This window comes from Desmodus rotundus, chromosome 7, assembly GCF_022682495.2.
Source record: "Desmodus rotundus isolate HL8 chromosome 7, HLdesRot8A.1, whole genome shotgun sequence".
In the NCBI taxonomy this organism is placed as follows: Eukaryota; Metazoa; Chordata; class Mammalia; order Chiroptera; family Phyllostomidae; genus Desmodus; species Desmodus rotundus.
The window spans coordinates 93,928,392-93,941,557 of NC_071393.1; the positions used below are offsets into that span (position 1 = coordinate 93,928,392).

At 40.9% G+C, this 13,166-nt stretch overlaps 1 protein-coding gene across 2 annotated transcripts in view; it reads left to right on the forward strand.

The window, feature by feature from the left end:
• Positions 1-13,166, forward strand: part of ZNF609 (zinc finger protein 609) — a 211,508-nt gene that overhangs the window by 21,681 nt on the left and 176,661 nt on the right. For both annotated transcript variants that reach the window (XM_053927554.2, XM_053927553.2), the window contains one exon: positions 3,904-4,777. In XM_053927554.2, coding sequence (XP_053783529.1) covers positions 4,031-4,777 — 747 coding nt within the window. In that variant the 5' untranslated portion in view covers positions 3,904-4,030. The remainder of the gene's footprint in view (positions 1-3,903; positions 4,778-13,166) is intronic.

Below are 13,166 nucleotides of genomic sequence, written 5' to 3' on the forward strand. Positions count from 1 at the left end.
TCTACTCACCGGTCTTGTTTCTTCCCTCAGCATCACAGAAAAAATTTCTCTCTTCTACATTGCAATAATCATATATTTAAAGCTAACTAGCTGGTCTCCCTTCAGTATTCTCCTTTCCAGACTGAAGAATACTAGTTATAAGACCTTTTGTCTTATGAAATGGCTTCTTGGTCTTAAACTATACTCCTCTGACATCCCTCCATTTAATGCGTATCTCACTCAAGATGTATAACCTGACCCTGGCTGTTGTGGCTCAGTTGGTTGGAGCCATTGTCCCTTACACCAAAATGTTGTGGAATCAATTCCTAATCAGGGCACATACCTAGGTTGTATGTTCCATCCCTGGTCGAGGTGCTTATGGGAGGCAACTGATCAATGTTTGTCTCTCGCATTGATGTTTCTCTCTTTCTCTCTCTCCCTTCCTGTCTGTTTAAAATCAATGAAAAATATCCTTGGGTGAGGATTAAAAAAAAGATATGGAACCTGGAAATGAGCACAGTCAGATGTTCTTTTCATATTCTGAGAAGCACAGTTTTTAAAAAATACATAATGGCAGTATTTCATGTTTACTAGAAAAAACAAAACAATTGCAAGAATTATTCAAATTTATGCTATACTGAACTGATTTTAGTGCTTCAGGTAGTTTTTAACCGGATGGATATATGTGTTCTTACATAACTAAAAATCTGTTGCTTTTACATACGACAACTTGATTCACTGTGAGACCCCTGACTAACAACAGCCTTTTCTCTTGAAAACTTTGTAGATTTTTTTCATTCTAATTTTTATTGGGTTTTTAAAAAATATATTTTATTGATTATGCTATTATAGTTGTCCCAATTTTTTCCCCTTTGTCCCCCTCTACCTGGTACCCCCCATTCATTCTGGCAATGCCCCTCTTAGCTCATGTAGTTTGATGTTGGCCCAATTTTTGTCTTTTTATGAAGGAAGATAGGGTTTCTTCCTATTTTTATATGACAGATCAGCCAGTATAGCAGAGAGCTGTCAGAATATCTCAGCGTGCACTAACATTTTTATGTACTTTATATTCTTTCCTTTACATAGGCCTTTAGAGTCTTTTTCTTCCATTACCATTCTGCTTCCTAGGGAAAGATTTCTTTTCTTTAAAGGAACATCTTTTGAAAGTTTTATTGTTTTTCCAAGAATAAACAAACATGGGGTTGTTTTAATGGTTAAATTGATTAAATCACATAGTAATGAGAGTGCAGCTCTGGAGGAAAGCAGGTAAGCCTTAGTTGAATGTGGGTTATTCTCCAAGACTAGCCATACTTGCAAGGATTAAAGAGGTGGCCCTGGCTGGTGTGACTCAGTGGATTGAGTGCCGGCCTGTGAACCAGAAGGTCACTGGATCGATTCCCAGTCAGGGCACATGCCTGGGTTTGCGGGCCAGGTCCCCTGTTGGGGGCATGCGAGAGGTAACCAATAGATTTATCTCTCACACATCAATGTCTCTCCGTCTCTTTCTCACTTCCTTCCCTCTAAATAAATAAAAATCTTAAAAAAAAAGATTAAAGAGGTGATAAATTATGATGATGGGGAGAACTATGTTTTAATAATCCTCTATAATGCAGATTCAGTTAGCATTCCCTTTTCTAAAATTGCTCTCTGCTCTTCATAATAGAATAATTTTCAATACCATGTTCTCCGGTGTTACTACTTAACTCGCAGCTGTATTCCCAGCACTTAGTTAGTGCCTGGCACATAGGAGGAAACTTTGAATGAATGAACAAATATATACCACTCTACTCTTTCATATAGGCCAAGTCTTATGCCGTGTTGAGAATTCCAAACATTTTACTAAAAATTTCTTCAGAATTTTAAATCATTTTTCAGAGGTATTTCTCTGACTCTTCAACAATTATATTTCCTTTACCTTGTAGGTGGCATTTTTTCATAGTTCCTACATCATGTTCCCCTATTACACATACACTTTTTTTTTTAATATATTTATTTTTAATTTATTGACTTTTTTCTTTTCCTTTTTTTGGCGCGAGAGAGAGAGGAAGGAGGGGAAAGAGAGAAAGAAACAGCAATTTGTTTATACATTCATTGGTTACTTCTTTTTATGTGCCTTGTATATTGCTTCTTGTATGTGCCCTGAATGAATCCGCAACCTTGGCGTATCAGGGTGACTCTCTAACCAACTGAGCTACCCAGCCAGGACCACACACACTTTTTGCTCATCCTTTTATGAAGTAAGATCTGTACAGACTTGATGCCACCAGTGGTTGCTTGCTGTTGGCATTAAGCTTTCCTTGGGTAAAGGATTATTTTCTCTTCAGATCTCCAGCTAAATGGCAGATTAATGTGCCCACTTTTCTCTCTTAAATCCCAGTTGCTAGCAGGCATCCACTTGGTACAGCTTTGCTCTCCTAGGATGACATCTTTTCTTGTAACTCCACCTTGGTTCACTGACACTGTCTTGAGACAGTAGGTAAAAAGGTACAATTTGTCTGGTCTCTGTCCTATCTGCAGCATTTATCTGTTAGAAATCCACTTTGTAGGATTCATTGTGCCACCACTGGTTTGCTCTTTTTGCTCTGTTATTTTATGAGTTATTTTCTAAACAGATATAGAACGATGGTGGATAGGACAGTGAGCAAGAACAGAGCTCTTTGGTTTTGTCATAAAGTAATATCAGGATGGTATATATAGGCTGCTGGGCTTTCTAGATGGTATATTCCTCAGGTCTCATGAGTAAGGAACTGGAGGGATATAAATGGCCCTTTTTACCACAACCGCCCCAACCATTTTGGCCTATCTGTTTCATGTGGTGAGGCCAATACAGTGCCATCAATCTTAAACAAGAGTGTAGAGAGTTATTCCACATTCTGGAGTTAGGTTTTTTAGCAGTTGTTTTTAGTAGTTCAGTTACTGGTGGGGCAAAATTTTTCCTTTTTTTTCTTCTTCTTTTTCTTTTTTTTGGGGGGTGTGTGTGTGTATGTGTTTTCATAGACATTTTAGTGGGAAGTGGGAAAGGCCACATTCAATCCTGCTGTTTGGATATAATTTGAAACCTGGAGTTTACTAAGGCTGATTTAACAGAATTTAAATTAATTGGTTGAGGCATCTCTGAGGATAGTTCCTAGTTACAGTTTTTGTCCCCTATCCTGATGTTGTATTTTTCCCAGTTCTGCTTGCTTTTATACTTTATTTGTACTTACCCATAATTAGATATCCCACCCCCTAATAGTAAAAAGACAATCTTTTTATTATTTTTAGTAGGGACAGGCCATGTTAGTAGAGGGCTTCTTTTTTAAAATTTTCATGTATTGATTTTAGAGAAAGAAACATCAATTTGTTGTTCCCTTTATTCATGCATTCACTGGTTGCTTCTTGCATGTGCCCTGACCGGAGATCGAACCCACAACCTTGGTGTATCTGGACAACACTAACCAGCTGAGCTACCTGGCCAAGGCAGTAGAGGGCTTTTAAAGCCTTTGCTAGTCCGTGGTCTAAGTCTCTGGTAATTCAAGAACTAGCAGGGAGAAAAAAGGGTTATGAGTAACAAAGTTGTGCTAGAACTTGAATCTGTGATATGCCAGGGCTTGTATTTATTGAGGGAAGATCGCCAGCTGGCAATGATAGTAGAAATAAGTCTCTTGGGAATGATAAACTAACTAGAGAATTTCTAGTTAGGACTTACCATAGAATCTCTGGGCATTTGGAAATACTGTACTCTTCCCTGGGGAGATGGAGTGGGAATTAACTTTTCTCTGGTCCAATATGACTTGTTTAGAAATACAATTGAACTTGTTTGTTTTGTCCATTATGATGTGATAGCCCTGTAGGAAAGGGTCTATTTTGTGTGGGAGTTTATTTCAGGCTGTATCCTTGCCTGTATTGTTTTCTTTAACAGCTTTTCAAATTTTCTTTTTCCAGCAATGATGTTGTCCACTGGGCATGTACTGACCAATGTGGCAGGTCTGAGAACGTAGCTGAAGCTGAAAATAGGAAAGCTGGGGGCAAGGAAGAGCCTTGAATCTTGAGGTGGGACGTTGACTCTAAGATGTCCTTGAGCAGTGGAGCCTCCGGAGGGAAAGGAGTGGATGCAAACCCGGTTGAGACATACGACAGTGGGGATGAATGGGACATTGGAGTAGGGAATCTCATCATTGACCTGGACGCCGATCTGGAAAAGGACCAGCAGAAACTGGAAATGTCAGGCTCAAAGGAGGTGGGGATACCGGCTCCCAATGCTGTGGCCACACTACCAGACAACATCAAGTTTGTGACCCCAGTACCAGGTCCTCAAGGGAAGGAAGGCAAATCAAAATCCAAAAGGAATAAGAGTGGCAAAGACACTAGCAAACCCACTCCAGGGACTTCCCTGTTCACTCCAAGTGAGGGGGCAGCTAGCAAGAAAGAGGTGCAGGGACGCTCAGGAGATGGTGCCAATGCAGGAAGCCTGGTTGCTGCTATTGCTCCCAAGGGCTCAGAGAAGGCGACTAAGGCATCCCGTAGTGTAGCCGGCTCTAAAAAGGAGAAGGAGAACAGCTCATCTAAGAGCAAGAAGGAGAGAAGCGAAGGAGTGGGGACTTGTTCAGAAAAGGATTCTGGGGTCCTCCAGCCAGTCCCCTTGGGAGCACGGGGTGGTCAGTATGATGGAAGTGCAGGGGTGGATACAGGAGCTGTGGAGCCACTTGGGAGTATAGCTATTGAGCCTGGGGCAGCGCTCAATCCTTTGGGAGCTAAACCGGAGCCAGAGGAAGGGGAGAATGAGTGTCGCCCGCTAAAGAAAGTCAAGTCTGAAAAGGTAAGAGGTGGCCAGATCTGGCTGCCCGGTGCCAGTCAGAACTGCCCTGGACGAACCACCAAATGCTCTGTGCACTCTGTGGGAGGCTCATTAGTTTGTGGGGAATGACCAACTACAAGGTCAGAATAGTTGGTAATGATAATACGGTTTTGTTTTAAATCAGGGGATTCGCTACAGATTCATTAACAGCAGGCCTGGACATTTTGGAGAAGAATATTTGTTGTTGGGGGCAGCTACTTGTAGAATGAATTTTCTATTAAGTCAAATTGAGAACCTCCCACCTTGTTTTTGTCCCACCTCAGACACGTTGCCAGAGGCTGGCGTCACCCTTCATGTGGTTCCAGCTTGACTGGCATTTCATCCTCTGAGTCATTGATAAACTTAATAATAAGTCGATAAACTTAATAGTCTTTCTGTTGAATGCTGTTATTAATGGGATAAATGGTGCTGCTGGGTATTGGAGGAGAAAAGGGTTAAACAAGTTCCATGGCATGATGTCCACCAGGTATTGTATTGGTGGTTACCAAAGAGCAAAGGGGAACAATGTGGGGCAGGTAAACAAAGAGGGAGGAGGTACTGACTATATTATGAGGTGCTTAATCAGGCTTTATGAGTTAGTATGGTAGCTGTGAAAGTTTAGCCTTGAAAGAGATTCTCTGGCCACAAAAGGTATAGTTCTTGGCCAGGTATCTCACTCAACTATTGGGAATCAAAGTCTCCTCGTGGTTTAATAGCTGCCAAACAGTGTAATGATGATACTATGCCTTCTGTTTGACTTGGAAGGACAGGTGCCTGCAGCCTCAGGAGAGGCTCTTGTCTGGGAAGATGATCTTAGTTCATGTCTCAGGAAATGGAGCTTGCAGGGCTGAGTAGAGTAGGTGTGAGGCTAGGGTCAGCTCAGACTGCCTTAAACTTCAGCAGCTTACAATTTCCTGCAGAGTGGTTGGCCTGGGGACAAGCTGTTCATTGGCTCTTGATTTTCCGCTGTGTGTTCTGCTCACCCTGTGCTTTCAGTGGATCCCAGCAGATGCAATATAAATTGATTCCTCTGTAATTACATCAGCTGCAACAGGGAATACCTATTTTCATATGTAAGTGTTAATAAATAGAAGGTAGATGTGTATGTTTAGGTAGTGGTGCCCTCTCAGTGCCTGGATTCCAGTGGTAGCTTATGCTTTTTTTTTGCTGTAGATATTTTGGTGTTTGCCTGTGGCACATCTGTAGCTCTTTGCAACATCTGGACTTCCCTGGCAACAGGGCTGTGAATTTTCTTCTTCTAATAACACAATGGTTTATTCCCTTTTACCAGTGGCAGCTGCCAGAGAAGCTGCCTGTGTTTAGGTGGCAGATGCTATCGTCCACCTCAGCAGAGTTAAGTTCCAGCTGGTTACTGGCATTGTTCATCCTATGCTGGCCACGATTTACCATTTTCTCTGGGGTGCAGATGGATAATACTATTTTGAAGAGGCCTAGGAGTACCAGGAGTTCTTGCTTCTGTTCCAGGCCTATTAGACTGTTTCCTACATCTGGCTTCAGTAAATTCTTGCCATATATACCCACGTTCATAATCATTGTCCCTCCTGTGCTGAAAGTGGCCACTTCTGAGAGTGACCTTCACTTTCCTTTCTGTTTAGAATTCTTGCCTCAAATGCTGCAATCTTCTAAGCCCAGTATTTGTCTATGGGTGAAAGGATTAATGATGCTTAGCTTCATGTAGGATTTAATTCTAAATGTCCATGATAGTCTCCAACAGAGAAGCAAATGGAGCACATTTTCTCTTATAGATGCAGGGACTGGTTGGGAGGCTGCCCTTCATATTATAATTGGGCTGAAGGATGCAGTCCATTTGGCTAAGAATACACCTTGGTGCCAGGGGAGTTTTGTCCCTTAATAATGTAGCTGTGTTATAAGCCTTGTGGCCCAAGGAGATTGAGAGCAGTAGAATGAGAGAGAAAAGGTAGAGAAAATGTGCCACAGTTTTTGGAAGAAAGATAAAATTCCTGGGAATTACTTTCAGAAGTAGAGCGTTTGTTGTGCAGTTTGATGTTAACTATAAACAGGAACCCTTTCTTGGTTCCTTTCCCTGTTCCTCAACTGTTTTGAGGGTGCTTTAACATAAAGCCTTTGACCATTGAAATAATTATTTAAATAAATGTTTCAACATTGCTAGGAAATAAAAACACTTTGTACAGGGAGACAGTGATTCTGGGATGGGAGGAGGAAAAAACTCAAGGAAAAGAAGGCTAACAATCTTGAAGTGGAGCAGCTTTTGAGAAACTGGGACCCCAGGGATTGGGGCATGATAGGTGTTTAGTCAGTGTTTGATGATTAGTACAATAGCTTCTGAGCTAAGTCTCTGAAAACCTCTTTTAAGATTTTCTTTCTGATCCCTGACTGGTGTGGCTCAGTCCGGTGGGCCTCACAAACCGAAAGGTCACCAATTTGATTCCTGGTCAGGGTACATGCCAGGGTTGCTGACAAGATTCCCAGTTGGGAGCATGTGGGAAGCAGTCAATGTTTTTGTCACATACTGATATGATGTTTCTCTCCCTTTCTCACTCCCTTGCTTCCCCTTCTCCAAAAAAAATAAGATTTTCACTCTGAGATATGGGCTTGCCTATGGCTTTACTGGTTTGGAATGTTTCTTCCATGTGGAATAGTCAACAGAGTCAAAATGGCAAAACAGATATTTTGATATAATCTATGAATCACATACTCTGAGCTGGGAATTGTCCTGAAGAAAGAAAACTCAATATTTGGGGAGTGTCTTGACCGGAGTCCCCCCCACCTGCCCCTCCTTAGAGATAGGAGAGAAGACAAATGGAGTTTGTGGTATAGAGTAGAATTGTCACGTGTCTTCCACTAGCTAATGAGGAAGGTTTGAATATTCAGATTACCTCAGGACCTTTTCTCTCATCCAGGTAGGTATCTTACACTGTAACCGAGGGAATTTTCTGTTAGCCAAGGATGTGGATTTCCCTTCATGGGATCCTACTTCTGCTTCACCACATCTCTCTCGGGCAGGGCTCACTTTGCTGTTTCAGAGTCCAGAGATGGCTCTTAGCAACTGCTGCTGCCCTGAATTGTTATTGAGCACGCCTGCCTCATACTTCCTGCCAGCCAGAGACATGAGGATGGGGGGCAGGATTGTTGAGGAATAAACAAGACTGAGCCTTCTGGCTCCTGCCTGTTCCCTTGCCTGTGGTTTGATTGATAGGTTGTTAAGTTAGGGACACTGCCTGTCTGAATGTTCCAAGCTTAGTGCTTGCACTGCCACTCTGACAGGCAAGAAAAAAAGAATTTACAAACCACAGAAGGCAGTGATCTATCTGTGACAACCCTTGTCATGCAGACAGAGCCAGGGCTGAAACCAGGAGTTTAAGTGAGACTCTTTTTTTTTTTTTCAAGTAATATGAAGTAACCAGTAGGCTGTAGTGGCTAAAGGATCCTTTAGCTGCTGCTGCTCTCAGAGTGCTGCATATATTACCACTTCCCCCATTACTTTAGGATACAAAGAAAATGATAAAGTATGTTCTTAGCTATTTTGCCTTCTGATCATGCTTGCTATTATATCCTTTGTTCTAAGCATCTTACTTTGCCCTTGGTTTTGTTTTCCTGCCCTGGTTTCTGCCTTCCAACTCAGTTCTATTGTATTGCAATCCCTCATTGCCCAACCAAGGTCAGGTCTCTTGTATTCCTACCGATACAAGACTTTCTCTCTTAACACCTTCCTCCTTTTGTAGCTGTTCTTTCTCAGTGATAGCTTAGCAGTCAACCTTGCTTCCTGAAGCCAAATGACCTCAAGCATTTTCCTTAATGGAAAAAATTTGAAAGTTTATATTTATGTGGAACGGAGATGTATTCTTTAACTACAGTGGAGCCTGAGCTTAATTTATTTTTTCTTCAGTAGCTCTGTTTTCCACCTTGGTGCTGTAATTCAAGGAGGACTCAGGGAAAGATTATCTTGTCCAAGCTCCTCATTTTATAGAAGAGGAAACTAAGACCAGGGAGGTCATGTGACTTGTCTGGGATCTCCCAGGTAGTGAGTGGCAAAGCCAGACATAGAAGCTAGGTATTTTGTTACCACATTCTTATATCATGTTGTTACTCCAGGATTCTTAACAAATCTTTAAATGTTATGAGAGATTCTTTGTTTTTCCACTTAAAAACTGCCTCAGAAACATTGGATGTAAATGCCCAAATACTCTCAATACTTTTTTTTTAAATTTAAATCAAATTTATCGGGGTGATATGGTTAATAGGATCATATAGGTTTCAAGTGTACAATTCTGTAATACAGCACCTGCAATATACAGGTTGTATTTTCTATACCAACAACTGTAAACCTACGTTTGCCCCATCTTGCATCTGTTGGCCATTTGTATGTCCTCTTGGTAGAAATGTCTGTTCTGGTCCTGGTGCATATACCTCTGCCCATTTTTTAATTGGATTGTTTTGTTGTTGAGTTGTATGAGTTTTTATATATTTTGGATATTAACCCCTTATTGGAGGTGTTGTTTGCAAATAACTTCTTCCATTTGGTTGGTGGCCTTTTTGTCTTGTTACTAGTTTCTTTCGCTGTGCAGAAGCTATTTATTTATTTATTTATTTGTTTATTTAAATGTATTGACTTTAGAGAAAGAGGAAGGGAGAGAGAGAAACATTGATCTGCTACTCCACTCATACATACATTCATTCATTGGCTGACTCCTGTATGTTACCTGACTGGGAATCAAAACTGCAACTCTGGCGTTTCAGGATGATGCTCTAACCAACTGAGCTACCTAGCCAGAGGTGCAGGAGCTTTTTAGTTTGATATAGTCCCATTCATTTATTTTTGCTTTTACTTCCCTTGCCTTTGAGGTCAAATTTATAAAATCCTTTCTTAAGACCAAGGTCCATAAGTTATAGTACCTATGTTTTCTCTTATGTACAGTAATTTCGTGTTTCATGTCTTATATTTAGGTCTTTGATCCATTTTGAGTTAATTTTTGTGTTTGGTTCAAGACTGCTTTCATTTGTTTTTCATACTGACTTTAATATTGTCAACAATAAAAGGATCTTTGAGTTTGGGTTTTTTTGGTAAGATGATCATGCTTGCAAAGAACAACCCTTTACACCTGACGCCGAACCTATCCTATTACATATAAAGAGGGGAAAGTTACTTTTAAAGTGCTACTTGGAGAGTGACTCTTGAATATTGCATTCAGTTAAATTTACACTGTAATCATTGAGGCAATGCCAGTTCCTTCTTTATTTTGCACTTGCAGGTAAGAAAAATAATAACTTCCTTGGTATTCCCTGGACATATCATTAATTGATGATGAGTTTTCAAAAGATGATAGACCATTATCACCTTTCATCATTTAGTACATTAATTGAGTGCATTTTAGATTCCAGATACTGTGCTTGGTGCTGGGTATACACTGGCAAATAAAGCAGAAGTGGTTCCTGCTCTTTGAGGAGCTCACAGTTTACTGTCTAGAACAGAGTTCCCGAAAGTGTGGCCCATAAAACCATGTGCATCACATCACCTGCATGTGAGAAATGAAGATTCTTGGATGCTACCCCAGATCTGCTAAAATACATTTTAGTGGTAGGGGCCCAGAATCTACTTCCAGAAGACTCTCCATATAATTGCTCTATACTTTAATATTTGAGAACCATTGTGAATTTTCTTTATACGGTGGGCATTGGGAGCCATTTCTCACTTAAAACACCAGCCTTCTGAACTTAAATTTCACATCAACTCATATATAACTTAGTGGTTAAGAGTTTAAAGTCTGGAGCCAGATTACCTGGTTTTTGTATTCCAACTTTGCCACTTTTTAACTGAGCAATCTTGAGCAAGTTATTTAACTGCTGTACCTCAGTTTTCTCATCTGCAAAATGAGGAAACAGTAGTTTCTATGTAATAGTGTTGGAAGATTAAATTAGTTAACCCATATAAAATACTTAGAACAGTGCTGGCACTTGGGGGGCATTCAACAAATGTGTCTCAGTCCACCCTAGGTAAAGAATGAACTGAAGTATAAAAACCTTCTACCTATACAGGAAGCCCCCAGTATGAGTAGATAAACATGTTGGTTAAGACTTTCAGCACTATGTGCCAAAGAATTTTCAAATTTGGGTTGGAAAATTTGCATTCTGGTGATGTGTTCTAAAGCCCCTGAAACTTATGTTAGGGTTGGGGTGGGGTGTGGCGGGGGGACCAAAATTAGCTTCAAAGGATAGCGAAGTGGCGTGTTGAATTTCAGATTTCATATGAATCAAGTTTCCTTTCTGGTCATATCCCTGGTGTGGGGCTGGGTACATTGGATAGCTGTTGCTGTGGGTTTGCCAGCATGTGCAGTCTCATGTATGCTGGAAGAGCACTAAATGTTTTTGTTTCTGCATGAGAGTGCATGGAGAATCTAAGTTCCAGTCCTTAATCTTCCTCCCCCAGTGTGAACTTGTATATATGCCATTTGGGTATAAGAGCTTTTACCTGCAGAGCTCATCCAGGGAGGCAGCAGGACTTGGGCTTTTAGGCTGGAGGTGGCAGTAACATACACAGCTGAGATCCTGCCACTGCTGGCTGGCTGAGTCCTCCTCTCTGTGGTTTTCACTCTTCAAGCCATGCTTGAGTAACCCGCCTCCAGAGCTGCTGACAAGGCCGTGTTCAGAGGCCTTGGAAATTACACTGTTCATTTCCTTATCATCCCCTGACCTGCAGTGCAGAGCCTTCTGGTGCAGGAACAAGGCAGAAAAAAATCCAGACAGCTCCCAGCCAGCGTGTGTCAAGGTCTACAAAGAAGGAAATTGGACTTGCTCACTTAAAAACCATGGGTTTGGGCTTTGATTTTTGGTTCCTGCTGAGAGTTATTTGTGTGGGAGTGTATGTGTGTGTGTGTATAAAATGAGTGTGCATGGCAAAGCTGTAGAGGAGGAACATCTGAAAGTGGAGAGCAGAGGGGAGATTGCTTTTCTCTTCAGTTAATTTCCCAGTTGTGCCATTGGGATGGGCCTGGAAGGATTAGCATCAGGAAGGTGCCAGGCCATATTAATATTTTAAAATATATTTCTCTCGGTACAGTTTAGTCATGGTTGAGAGCACCCATCCAAGAAAGAAGCTTTCCTGGTTGACTGAGGAGACATTTTTAACAAATCCTATTCCCTGAAGTCGTTTATCCTAGGTGACACTGGCATAATCAATATTTAAGCTGCCTAAGAAAGTGTAGACTTGGGGTCTGTCTTAGATAAAAGGAATAGCTTCTTTGAGATGCAGGATAATGTGACAAAGGAGAGGTAGAGAGGAATTTATAGCATTTTGAGATTTTCTGTTTATAGGGCAAAATTGTATTATATTTTCAGAGCCTGTCCTCATTTTTTTCAATATTAAAAAACAATCTACTTCCTTTTCCTGTTGGCATTTCTCTTGCCCTAGGAGAGCCAAAGGAAACACTTTTCCAGCTGAAGATGTAAAAAGTGGATGTAAGAGGTTGTTGAGGGGAGTTTACAATCATTCTGCCCTTAATTTTCCTGTTTCTGGATTTCCACTGCCTTGGTGACATTGGAGCCTTTGTGAAGTGGGGGTAAAAAAAAATTACACTTTAGCTTTCAGACTCTGGAGGTGTTTTTAAATCCTAAGTGTCTCTCTTGTTGGAAGTACTCTATAGAGAAGTGTTTTCACATGAGAAGGTAATAGCTAAGGTGAAAGCGGATTACCTCATTTACCTTTTCATAAAGCAGTGGTCCCTGTACCAGCATCACCAATCAGCAGTACCTGGGAACTTGTTAGAAATTCAGTACCCATCCCAGGCCACCAAATCAGAAATTCTAGGGGTGAGGCCTAGCAATCTGTGTTTGAACATTAGCTCTCCCATTAACCGTGACACACACTAAAGTTTGAGGCCCACTATTGTAGAGCACTTCTTTTAATTTAAATTTTATTTATTGATTTGAGAGAGGTTTTTTGTTCCACTTATTTATGCATTCATTGGTTGATTCTGGTATGTGCCCTCAATGTTAGCTGTTGCTGATATTATATTGTAATGTTACTAGCTATGAGGTACAAGTTCATTATGAAATTAAGGAGAAGGGATATCCTTAGAGACTTTGAAAAGTTAAGCCCATGAAAGTTTTGGAAAATAATGAGTTTATGATAGCTAATATTCTCACTCCTACTGATTCCCAGGAAGGTTTGAGGAGTGATTGATTCAGAGCCTTTGAAGTCATTGAGGTTTGGGGTTGTATTGTTTGGTTGATTTGTTAGTTTGGAAGGGTTTGTTGGACTTCTTTTGGTACCGGGCTGATCTCAGGTTGAAGATTCATGGCTCTATGATTATTTTAGGTTAGAAACTTTTTTTATCTTCCTTTTTAAATCCTTGACAAGTGCAGACTTTAGCCT